Source organism: Kogia breviceps, chromosome 11 (assembly GCF_026419965.1).
Source record: "Kogia breviceps isolate mKogBre1 chromosome 11, mKogBre1 haplotype 1, whole genome shotgun sequence".
NCBI classification, from domain to species: Eukaryota; Metazoa; Chordata; class Mammalia; order Artiodactyla; family Physeteridae; genus Kogia; species Kogia breviceps.
This window is the reverse complement of record NC_081320.1, coordinates 40,594,512-40,607,329: the sequence shown is the minus strand read 5'-3', so window position 1 is coordinate 40,607,329 and position 12,818 is coordinate 40,594,512. Positions and strand designations below refer to the sequence as shown.

At 40.3% G+C, this 12,818-nt stretch overlaps 1 protein-coding gene across 6 annotated transcripts in view; it reads left to right on the top strand.

Annotated features, from left to right (window-relative positions):
* LOC131765356 (stabilizer of axonemal microtubules 2-like) overlaps nucleotides 1-12,818 on the top strand; it is a 115,800-nt gene that overhangs the window by 285 nt on the left and 102,697 nt on the right. For 5 of the 6 annotated variants that reach the window (XR_010835485.1, XR_010835486.1, XR_010835488.1 and 2 more), the window contains exons 2-3: nucleotides 6,178-6,377; nucleotides 9,951-10,142. Coding sequence is in view for 2 of the 6 variants with exons in the window: in XM_067007396.1 (XP_066863497.1) it covers nucleotides 6,178-6,377; nucleotides 9,951-9,970 (220 nt within the window). In the remaining 4 variants the exon portion in view is untranslated. Of the gene's footprint in view, nucleotides 1-23; nucleotides 217-6,177; nucleotides 6,378-9,950; nucleotides 10,143-12,818 lie in introns of those variants that run through there. The other variant, XR_010835487.1, reaches the window with a different exon arrangement.

The window sequence follows — 12,818 nt, the reverse complement described above, 5'->3', positions numbered from 1 at the left end:
AGGAAGCGGGGCCCAGCGACGTCCCACTTATCCCCGGGTCCGCAGATGCTCGCTGCTCACCCGCCAGCTACCTTGGGTTAAGCAGTTCTGCTTTGTCGGGTCCTATCCAGGGGCGCAAACTGAAATGCTATGGCGCCAGGCGGATAATATACACCTGTGTAGCAGCGGCTGGATGTCAGGCTGCCAAGTGTGGAGACCTGATCCGACGGGGACAGTGTATGCCCACAAAATTTCTTTTTAAATTTATTTATTTTTGTCTGTGTTGGGTCTTCGTTTCTGTGCGAGGGCTTTCTGTAGTTGCGGCAAGCGGGGGCCACTCACCATCGCGGCCTCTTCTGTTGCGGAGCATGGGCTCTAGACGCTCAGGCTCAGTAGTTGTGGCTCTCGGGCCTAGTTGCTCCGCGGCATGTGGGATATTCCGAGACCAGGGCTCGAACCCGTGTCCCTTGCATTGGCCAGCAGATTCTCAACCGCTGCGCCACTAGGGAAGCCCCTATGCCCACAAAATTTTAAAAAAATAAATAAAAGGAAACGGAAGGAGAGTAGAACGGTGTGCAAGTCTATGGGTTTTCGACCCGTGTTACACTTTCTTCTGTTCGTAGCTTTCCATCCCGGCCTGACCATATTCCCTTTCCCAGTCCCATCCAAACTGCTTTCCTTTGGGATCTGACGGACTGAAAATGTAGTAGGTAGTCTCCTGAAACCCAGAATTGGTCAGTGAGTTCTGCCTAACCTGTAAGCAGTCATCTCCTTCCTCAGCTTCCTTGCTGACCCAGAGATTAGACGACTATTTGCTAAATAACTATTATGAATATGTCAATCCTGTCGTACTGTAATCCCCTCCAAAGGAAAAACACTTCACATGGTGATGGAAAGCAGTTTCCCCGTAGTTTCATGGAAAATGTTTTAAATTACTAATTGGATGTAGATTTAAAGATAAGTCGACCTTTGAGGATTTGATTCGTATCTGAAAACCCTGATGTGCAAGAAAATTGTTTAATTTTTTTTCTAATCTTTAAATTAATTTCTATTCAACCTAAGTTCCTTTCCCATCCAGCTGTCAGGAAATTTCAGTCTTCATTATGTTGGAGGCTCCCTTTTCTCCAAGCAGTAAAATGATCCAGGGAGCAGAGGCATTGCCAATGCAAGAGGAGTCTTCTCTGGGCTTTAGACATTGGTAATGCTTCCCCCTGAAATGTCTCTTGCTGAAGTTCGCAGAATCCCTTCAAGAGTGGTGCCCCTGCTGCTTTGAAGTTTACGTATGAGGTACAAGAATCTTGGCAAAGCTGGGAGCCACTGTTGTAGGCTTCCACCTAGCCAACTCTTGATATCCGGCCACCTCCTGGAACACTGATAGAATGGGGCAAAGACCCCTGCTCTTCTAAGAACTCCCTACCCCTCATCTTCTACCTCCTTCCTCTCTCTGGGGAATCGTCCCCTCTTTCCTCTTTTGCAGTCCAGGACCATCTGTTTCCTCTTAGGACCTTATTTTCAGAAGGACATCTGATTTCATCTCTTCATGAATTCTTTTTTAAAAGACAGGAGAACGTGTTGACTTCAGGCAGCTTATATCCTCGGCCCTTCCAAAAGTCCTGCAAGAAGGAAATATCAGGGTCCTGACTACCTGCTTGAAATAAAGGAGGGGAAAAAAACTGGGAGAACAAACTCATTAATATTTCAATACATTGCCTCTCTTTAGGAGGATCAAGATTGTCAAGAGACCCCTTCAGGGAAATTTTGACCTGCATCTGCTACTTTTTCATCTTGCTGTTTGAATCTTTTTTTTTCATACTATGTAACTAAATCTTTTCAAATGTCTATTTCTTTCACTGTGTCAGTCAAAACAGCCATCTATCTCAGAACATCGTTTTTCTCTGCAATGTGTATATGCAATTGCTCATGTGAGTTAAACTATGATAAGTTATTTATGTTTGCATAGGCGACATCATTGCCCACATGGAATGGGCATCATTGCCCACAGTAGGCACTCACTATTCAGTGTGTGAAAGACAAAAAAGTCCTTTTAAGCCTAAACTTTTCGTTTGGACTCAGCTCTTTTGATCTTTGTCCGTTCAGTTCTTTTCTCTATTTTCTTAATGTGTACACTATATTCAAGATACAGTCTTAGGCAGTAAGTATAAAAATATCAATAAAGAGAGGTTCTTGCTTTCCAGGAACTCATACATCAGCTTTCTATAATTTAGGGTTTTTGAAATGCTCTGTAGCAACTTTAATTTTTAGTGCTATCTATTTTCTTTTCATTTCAGATAGAGTTTATTTTACTTACCTAGCAAAAGTGGAGACCTTCAAACTTTTACTCCAGTACTTATACCTTTAACATTTCAGGCAACTCTTGCAGTGCTTTGGTGATTCCAGTTACTTTTGTAGGTTTGCGGCTCTTCCAGAGATGTGAAGATTTTCCATAGTCCTCATACTTTGGTGTGATTTGGAATCATCTAGAAAGGTTAAAATTGCAGATTCCACAGCTCCACCTAAAATAGTCAGTAGATAATGAAGTGGATCCCAGGAATATGCATTTTTAACCAGCACTGCTGGTGATTCTGTTGCTACAGACACAATGCAATGGGCAGGTATTGGACTGTTCACTGGGTATGACAGGGAACAGAAAGAAGGGCTTTCCCACTATGTTTATAGTCTTGTGGGAATGATAGTCCCACAACAAAAATCAGGTAAACAAGATAACGACACATTATAGTAAATGAGATGAAGGAATTGAGCAGTTGGTTGAGATAGAGCAAATGGGAATGGTTGCTCTTTTCTCTTCACCTTTATTCCTTTCTTTCTTGATGCCTTAATGATTCATAATGGAAATTTGAAATAAATTTCACACTGTTCATATTTATTGAATAAAGATTTTGCATTTAACCAACTCGGAGTGTTAAAATCAAGAAAGTTTAACCTGCCACATCTTTCTGTCAAAGGCAGTTGCTTTTCCATTCTGTGCTTTCTCAGTTGCCTTGTTCAAGTAGCCTGTAATAATAAAAAAAAATAAAATAAAAAAAGAAATGTCCCAACTCCCAAAAGGTTCAAATATGCCAACAAAAGTAAAACTTCCATTTCTTAAATCATCATCTTTCCACTTACTAAAACATTAGATCTTTTCTTCGTAGTTTGACTAGGGAACTAGCAGTATTTGCAAGAGCCATATTCAAGGGGTTTGGAAGTCTTGCTTGACTCCCTCATGGTGACCACGTTGACTAGGCAGCAGAAAGCATCTGATTCATCTGTACCAACAAAGAATCGTGTGTCATTCTGTTCTATACTTTTCTATAATATAGGAAGAGACTGTGTAAAGAGCAGATGTCTGGACTTGTACAGGACTTTTGATCCTTTATAGCATTACAGCTGTCGCACAGTAGAACATCGCCAGAGTTGGCCGGAAGTCTGCCCTGAAAGTATGATTCCAGACATGTCAAGTGTTTTAGGATATATCAGATGACTGAGAGTGCATTTACCCTTTACTACTTCTCCATAGAAAGTAGCTTTGGGTTTGGAGGTAAACTTTCTAACTCCTAACTAATCTTACTAGAGAAAGTAAGACTTCTAAGCTTTCTCTGTCCTCTCCACTTCCTGATTGCATTTTAGCCTATTCCTCTCTAGCTGGTATTTGGGAAGAGCAAAGAACAACTCAGATGTCTTGAGAAGCAGAGATATGGGATTTATCCACTAAATAATATTTCATAAGCATTCGTTAACTGTCAGGTGCTATGCTAGGCACCTGGAATACAGTGGTGAGCAAAACAGTCATGATGTCTGTGCTCACAGACGTTGCAGTCTCGTGAAGGTGTCAGTCAAAAACACTCAAAATAAGTATGAAATTGCAACAGTGATCAAATCTGTGAAGGATAGGCGCAAGGTAACTTCGGATCCAGAATAAAGAGGCTTGACTTTATCAGGGAAATGAGAAAAATGAGCTAAAATCTGAAGGCTGTAAAGCAATTAACTGGATTAAGACTGTAAGAAAGTGCCTTCCAAGGAGAGAGCAACATGTAGCAGGAAGGAGCATGGAAAGAAGGAAATTGTCAGAGAAGGCCAGCAGGAGCAGAGAAAGGAAGAGGAAGCACGGTGTGATTTGAAGCTAGTGAAAGAGGCCGTGTTCAGTTTTTTCTATATCCTTAGAGCAATAAGAAGACACTGAAGCTTTCTCTTCTTTCTTGTTTTTTGTTTGTGTGTTTGTTTGTTGAGGGGGGTACGAAAGAGAGGTGAGGAAGAGGCTAGGGAGATGAGGGCAAGAATGACCTGATCAAATTTATGTGTGAAAGGATGATTTTGGGTGCAATGTAAGAAAAGATTGGAGAGAGAACTAGTAAATGAGTTTAGGAAGGTATTGAATTGATTTGAATGAGCTATTATGAAAGCTTGGAATGGTGATGAGAGAGAGAAAAGCGGATTTAAGAAATATTTAAGAGGCAGAATTGACAGGAGCTGATGATGAACGAAATATAGGAGGGAGGTGAGGCGTGAAGGGTTAGTCCTAGGTTTCTGAGTGCAACTGAAGAGACGGTGATGCCAGTCACTAAAATAGGGAACAAGCCAATAGGCCCAGATTTGTTGGGGGAAAATAGTTTGATTAGGGGTATACTAAGTTTTGAGGTGCCACTGAATATCCAACAGGCCACTGTAAAGACTGGTACGGAGCTAAGAGAGGAGGTCTGAGTGGAGACGTACGAGTGAGAGGTGTTTCCACATAGTTAGTAATTACAGCTGTGGGAGTAGGGGCGTTGTCCTCACGAGGGAACATTGGGTGAGAAGGGGAGAGTGGGTAGCCCAGTGTCGAGGAACTGCCCAACTTTCTGACTGACTATAGGAGGGCGAAGCTGCGTAGGAGACCAAGAAGAAATAGTGAGGAAGGCAGGGAGAGAGAACTTCTCAGAAATAGAGGGAGTGGGCAATAACGTCAGTTACAACTTGAGAGGTTAAGTAAGATGAGGACTAAAAACGCCTGATGATTTAATCACATAGAAGTCACGGTGCACCTTCAAGCTGTGTTAGAGAAGTGACAGTGCTGGCAACCAGGTTGAAGTGGGTTGATAGGGGTGAGGAAACGGAGTTAACAAGTCTGAGAGGTTATATCGTGACTAGAGAAGGGATTCAGTGAGTTTTGGTTTTTGGAGCTTATGGACATAAACAGAAAATATTGATTAATACAAGATGGTTTAAATGAATGATGCAATGAGTGAAACAGTCCATAGTGTCCCAAAGAAAAAAAGCAATTTTGAAGACTTGTAGTCATTTGTAGAGCTAACATATCATCCTTACTGTGTACTAAACACTCATGCGTATGCTGTACATGTGTGCATGTGTCAGTCCTTCCAACAACCCGATGAGGTAGATGGTATTATTGTCCTATTTGATATCTAAGGAAACTGGAGCATGGAGCATAGACAGGGTAAGTTATCCCACATCATAAATCTGGTGAATGACAGAGCCAGGATTTGGACCCAGGTAGTCTGATCAGTCTGAGTCTGTGGTCTCACCACCCCACCAGACAACCTCAGTGTCTGCAGTACTACCTCTGCCACATAATGTTATATAATGTCCAGGGTGGCTAGGGTACCATATGACTCCTATCCCTGGCAAGGGCTTCTGGGGATCTGAAGGTGGATAAGACCCACATCAATACTATGAATATGATTTATGTCTAAAGGCCAGAGTTTAGACGTAAATTGTTTCTTCAATTGATTACTTAATGGTGAGCAGAAAGACAGCATGACTTCAACAAGAAGAGAGCATGCCCAAATCGTTTATTATAGTCCTTAATAGGATGAATAAGGATTTTGACAAAGTGGACCCAGGCGATAGAGTTAAAATTTTTTTCAGATTCATTAAATCTTTAACCTGAGATTTCCTTCCGGGTTAGGAAAAAATTCAATGATTTGAAGATTGTATTTATGTAAGATCCAGTTAACTGAGGATCCACTGTAAAGATGTTTCGAAAACTAGGATTTTTGACATTTATTTTTCTTATATTTAGTCACTGGATAGGACATAAAGGAATTCAATAATCTCTTTCAAGTAGCTTATCAACCATCACCATTTTAATAACTTCTTAGACTTTTCAAGTAAAAAAAAAAGTCTGGAAAATTTTAATACTGCATTGAAATACTTAGAAATAAAAGAACCTGTGAAGCTATGTTTCAAATTTATATGTTTCAGGTCGGATTCTCGTCCTTATGAAATAGTCAAACAGCCTCGCCATGCACCAGAAGAATATAAACCAAAGCAGGGGGAGATTGATCTTGGTACTACCTACAAATGGCATCTTAATTCTTGTAAAGTGCAGCGTGTGGCAATAGCTCGGCCTTTGGAGAGACAAGTTAAAAAAGGGAAGTTGGATACTGTCCCGACCTATAAAGGTAACTTGCCATTTCAAAAACTTAAGAGCCAAAAACCAAAAACTTTACTTCCAGCTTTGAGATCTAACATCAGATCATGATTTTGGTGTATTGCCAAACTTAAGTCTCCGTGGCTTAGGAAAAAACTTTTTTCTCTGTTGTCTAAATAGTATTGTATATGAGAAAAAAGCAGACTATTTGCTTGATGGAGAGTTAAGAGACCTGGATTCCTGTCCAAATTCAGCCACTTAATTAGTTTTCTCTATCTCAAACCATGAAAACAAAGGATACCACTGAACAAGCATTATGTCATATTTGTCACATTATGCCACATTTAGTCGGCACTGTTCCTTTCCTTCCATCCCAGCATGAGTTGAAACTTTACTGAGCATACTGGAGCCTTTGAGAAAGTCAAATAAAGAGCAACCCTCTTCTCCATTGAAGTTCTGAACCAAACGATAAAGCAAAAGAGTTAGCAGGTAGAGAACCAAAATACTCCCTTTATACTGATAAAGGCTGGAGTAGAGGGTGAAGCTTGCATCTGTTAGCAGATGGTCCCTGATACTGAACCTCAGAATACAATAGGCTTGTCCACCCAGTGAGACAGTGTTGGAGCACCACCTAGGCAACCTGCTCCTCCAAGACTTCCAGCATGGAATACCTTCTGCCTCCTGGCAACTGACTTGGAAGAGTAAGGACTGTACAACGTATGACCAGTTTCTTCCCAAAAATCAATCTGATTATATAATAGTCTGTTGCTTTTTGGCAGGGGGTGGGGTCCTTTAGTTTTAAACAATAGGCTCTCTTGTTAGTTCATATTTTTTCTGTATTTTTTTTGTTGTTAATAATGTAATTGCATATTTAGGCTTAAAGCCTTTTCACTAGTTATGTGATATAACTGAATGGGTATGTCCTAATATAAAACCCTTTTGTACGAGTGATGCCATCCACGATAAAAGTCATGATTTATACGTTAAACCGGTAATAACAGAATACATACTTTTTCTTTAAATGTCACTCTTACCAGTTTAATGGGTCACTAAAGTATATGGTATCAGTATGCTGTGATCTATATGTCAGCCCAGGAAGGAGATCTGTACAAAGAACACATTTTTAAGACAATGCACATGGTGAACAAATATATTGTTATAATCTAATATAGCATATAGTAATTGCTAAGATATGTATTTATTGGTATGCAGAGGAGATAGTGTATTGTGTAATAATTTGACATAAAAGATAATTGGTGAACCATCTGTACTAGGTCTTTTAAACAACCATAGTAAGATTTTCTTTTCTTTTTTTTTCCCCACAAAGTCTTTTTAAAAATACAATAGTGATATTCCTTGATGCTGTGACTATTTACATATGAGACACACACATACACAGTAACACTAGTTCTGGCTTCTCATTACCTGGGTTTCCTATAGATTCCTGTACGTCCACTCCCGTAATCCAGTGTTGAGGATTCCTGGGTTCCTTCTAGCCTTCTCTCTCCTCATCTTCCCTAGTGAGGAAAAGTGATTCTTGTATTTCCAGGTTTTCAGGCATGAGACAACAAATACTAAGGGCTGAGGGAATAATTTGTCGTTCTGCGTGATGATTGTACTGCAGGCTTTGTACATACCTACTGCAGGACAGGTCCATAGCTGAAGAGAAATCACAATGGGAAGAGACTCTCTCTCACTGTCACCTAAGAATTAGAGAACAGAGCAAAGGCAGAAATGGGATATGATTAAAAACAAAAACGAAAAACTCTATAAGATGGTGAGAAGGGTGACATCTAGATTCTGGAGATGTGGTTCTGTGAAACTGGTGGCTCTTAGACAAACATACCTGCCCCTAGCAGCCTTGCTTTAGAAAGTCATTCAGATTAAAATGTAGATAATGAAAATAGGTCAGTATTTGATTTGATACTTTTTAGGGATGACTCTTCTGTGTGCTGGGCACTATAAGGAATAGAGATCTGAATTGAGCATCGTTGTTGACATTTAGAAACTTTATAGTTGAGTTGAGAAAAAAGAGCAGTAATAGCCTGAAGAATTAAATAGTCAAAGAGAAATCAAAATATGAGGTATCACAAGAAGAGGCAAATAATTCACTAGAAAATTAACGGAACAATTAGGACTTCAAACAGACTAAGCAAGATATCACTCCAGGCTAGTCTGGGAATGCGTCACAGACTAGTAAGTATTGATATATAGAAAGAGGAGGGATATCCAAAAAGCTAGGATGAGGTGAGCAAAAAAATCATAAAGCCAGAAAGATAAGAGGGTTGTTCAGTGAACATGGTGGGAACCAGAGAATTTCAGGATCTGAGAGATTGGTGTATAGTTCCAAAAATGTAGGTTGAGATCAGATTGTGAAGTCTTGGTTGTCAGACTGAGGCGCTTAACGTTTTTCTAGTAGCCAGTAAAAATTTTTCAGTTCTGCTACCAGATAGGACATAGCAGATGGCAGAAAGCCATTACTTCCACTGAAACAGCTTAAAAACATACATAAATTTTTAAAAATCTCTTTTTAATGGAAGCAAAGAACTAAAATTACAGAGACAGGGGAGCCCTTCCTAGATGAGCTGAGATGGCCAACTGTGTACTTCTCTGGGAGCATTTGTCAGGTCTAGGCCAAGGCTGAAGATTAGGGTAGCATCAGCAGTGGGACTCTCGTAGGGGAAGGGAAACCAGCGGAGCACCTGACATGTAGGCCAGTGTGACCAACCGGAATCTGTAAATACCCCTGATGTGTGGCTGGTTTTCCTTGCGGGATGTCTGCTGAGTCATTAGGGGGCATGGTAGGCTAGAGGACTGAACCTTCTAATCATCAAATCATGTTTAAAAGGAAGCTAACTAACAGAACATTGGTTTCCCAAGGGCAAAACCAATTTTCTATGGTAGAAAAAATTGTTTATGAGAGCTGAAAAAAAAATCATGTTTTAAATTTTTAAACGAGATTTAGAAAATTTGTTACAGGAAATCAGGATTTTTGTTTTTAAATTTTATTTATTTATTTATGGCCGCACTGGGTCTTCTTTTCTGTGCGCGGGCTTCCTCTAGTTGCGGCGAGCGGGGGCCACTCTTCATCGCGGTGCATGGGCCTCTCACTGTCGCAGCCTATGTTGTTGAGAAGCACAGGCTCCAGACGCGCAGGCTCAGTAGTTGTGGCTCATGGGCCCAGCTGCTCCGCGGCATGTGGGATCTTCCCAGACCAGGGCTCGAACCCTTGTCCCCTGCATTGGCAGACAGACTGTCAGCCACTGCACGACCAGGGAAGCCCCAGGAAATCAGGATTTTAAAACCCATTTTGTATTAATATTTTAACCAAGATTGTCCTTTAATATGCATTCTGAGAGTTGCATAATGTACATTCCCATCTGAACTCTTTTAATCCAAACATACTTTCTGGTAGCTTGTTGCCTCAATCTACTATCATTTGTACATGTGTTTATAATTATGGCAATTATAGGGTTATTCATATTGAGTTATTTATAAGTGCTTTAGGACTAATAGAACACCATTGAAAATGATACATGCATTCTTTTCATTGAAAATGATACATGGATTCTTTTTTCAAGAAAACAGTATTTTTTTTCCTTAGATTTCAAGGCATCTGCATAGTGTACCCTGAGTCAAGTTTTGGTTGGCAGTGTCAAGATGGCTGCACTGCTCCTCGCTGTGTTCAAGTTAGAAAGAGGCATTGTGGTGTGACAAGTAAAGGCTCTGTGGCTTGGGAATCAAAGCACCTGTGTTCAAGTTTCAATGACACCGGTTTCTACTTGTGCCATCCTAGGTAAGTGACTCTTGTCTTTGAGGCTCAGTGTCTTCATTTGTAAAAGAATTATGTGCTCTGCCTACCTCTCAGAAGTTTTGCTCTGAGCATCAGGTCATGTGATACAACATAATGCGTAAACTAAAAGTGCTAACCAAATGTCAGAGATTGTTAATAAGTCACTCAGTCTCTTTCCGTACCTGTTTCTCTGTTTTCAAATTAGGAGAATTACCTACTCAATACTCACTTTCTGTCCTGTAGCAAGGACTGTAAAATAACCTAATCTGCTTCGAGCTTCCGAGTAGTATGATTTCTGAGACGAGACTTGCCCTCTAAAGCTTCACAAGCACCCTAGAAGTTGTTACAGAGAATGGAGAGCTTGGATGGGGGGGAATAATGTGTTTCGAATGACAGTACTTCCAAAAAGGGAAAAGCACTTGCGAGAGTAGTTTAAGGAATGACTGACAGCTCTGAAGAAAATTTTCACGGTTACCGCAGGTAATTATGCACCTAATTGCTGCTCCCAGAATCACGGTGCAGAAGAAGAATCAGGCTTGGTATGGGCACAATTATGTCCTCCTCCTCCTCCAGTGTGAAGAGAAATGCCAAGAAGGGAAGGAGGGAAGGAATGGTGCCATTAAGTGAAGTAGAAAGAACAGACTGCAATTATAAATGCTGAGACTTTCCTAATGAATTAAACTCTTAGTGGGTGTTTTTTCTTTGATCAATGATGCATTATGGGATAATATGATTTATTTTATCTTTTTAGTCTTTAGTAGCTTTAGAACTGTTTCAAAATATATACTTAACTGAGAACAAGTCCTTCAACATTTGGTTAAAATATTTTTCATTATGTGGAAGTAGTTTGTTTTTATTTACTTTCGTACTAATTAGGGAAAATTATGTTGACTTGATATATTAGTCATATTAATAGAGCATCATTAAATGAATTTTCATGAAATCATTTCTGCAACAGATCTTCTCTGGAAAAGATTAAAGAATAAAGTATTTTCCAGGTTAAGCTCTACATAATACACACACACACAAACACACACACAGAGTCACACAACATTTTAACAGCACTGGAAACTAGTAATATTATTATTTAACCATCTGCCAGATTTAGAATGAATTTCCACTAAGCCAAACTTGGATAAATCGGATGAAGGAAGGAGGGCATTTGGAGACAAAATTTCCACCCCCACCCCATCCCATCTCCATCCTGTCTCCCTGCATGTCCTTGTTGTGGAGAATGAGAGCACAGAATGAGACAGAAAGGCTTTGTAGTTTATAAACCCTGCAGGGACAACAACGCTAAGAGTGCACCCTGATGTAAACTGTGGACTTTGGGTGAATGATTATGCTGTGTTAATGTCAAGTCGCCCATTGTGACACATGTACCCTCTGGTGCAGGCTATTAATAGTGGCAGGCTGTGCATCTGTGGGGGCAGGAGGTACAGGGTTACTCTCTGTACTCTCCACTCAATTTTGTTCTGAACCTAAAACTGCTCTAAAAAACAAAGAATATTAAAAAACAAAGACTGCATGGCAGGAAGAAAGGAGGGGAGTGTTCACCAGTCAGAGGTTGGGAAGCCCGTACCCCAGCCCCTGAATACATCAGATTTAGACTTCCTTTCATACAAAACTATCTAAGGCCCTGTCTGAGAATCGCTGTGTGAGAGGAGTCTGGTAATATGAAGCGAAGAGGAGACCTCAGAACATTAATCAGAGAAGGGGAAGGTGAACCTTGTCATCATAAGTTAGCAAACTTCAAAAAGGCTGTTTAAAAAGAGTGCTGATAATGTACCTTTCAAAGGGTCACAGTGTCCAATAAAACATGAAGAAACGTCCATTTTGTTAAGGCTTTAGCTTTTCTTCTCTCTCCACTCATTGGTGTTTTACATGGATGGGTAGAGTTTCACCCCATGTCACAGACCTAGGACTTTCACCAATGTCGCCCCTCCCCATCCTCCCCTTCAACAGGGCACACAGTTTGATAGCTGCCAGGGCTATCTCTCCATCACCTCCAATGTCCCCATCAGTACTTCTTTATTTGTAGCCATTATGGAACTATAATGACCAATGACACAGATTTGGAGCAACTGGAACACTCGTATGTTGTTAGTGGGAACAGCCACTTTGGAAAACAGTTTGCTAGTTTCTTATAAACATGCACATACCATGTAAGCCAGCAAATCCACTCCTTGGTATTTATCAAAGAAGAATGAAAACTTAGTTTTACATAAAAGCCTGTATGTGAATGTTTATAGAATTTTATTCATAATCACCCCACGCTGGAAACAACCCCTAGGTCTTTTAACTGGAAAAATGATACACCTCTATAGTATACCCATACCAAGCCAATTCAAGGAACAAACTATTGATTCACCCAATATCATGCATGAATCTTAAATGTCTTTTGGTCAGTGAAAGAAGCCTCAAAGGCCACATAATGTATGATCCCACTCGCATGAAACTCTGGAAAAGGTAAAATTATATGGACAGAAAATAAATAAATGCCAGGGGGTGGGGGGTGGAGAAATTATTGACCACCAAGAATCAAGATAAGGGAATCTGCGAGGTGATGGAACCGTTATGTAAGAAACTGTGCTGGTCGACAAACAACTCTGAATTTGTCAAAACTCTTAGAACTGTAAACCACAGAGGCAATTTGACTGCATGTAAAATTATAAAAAC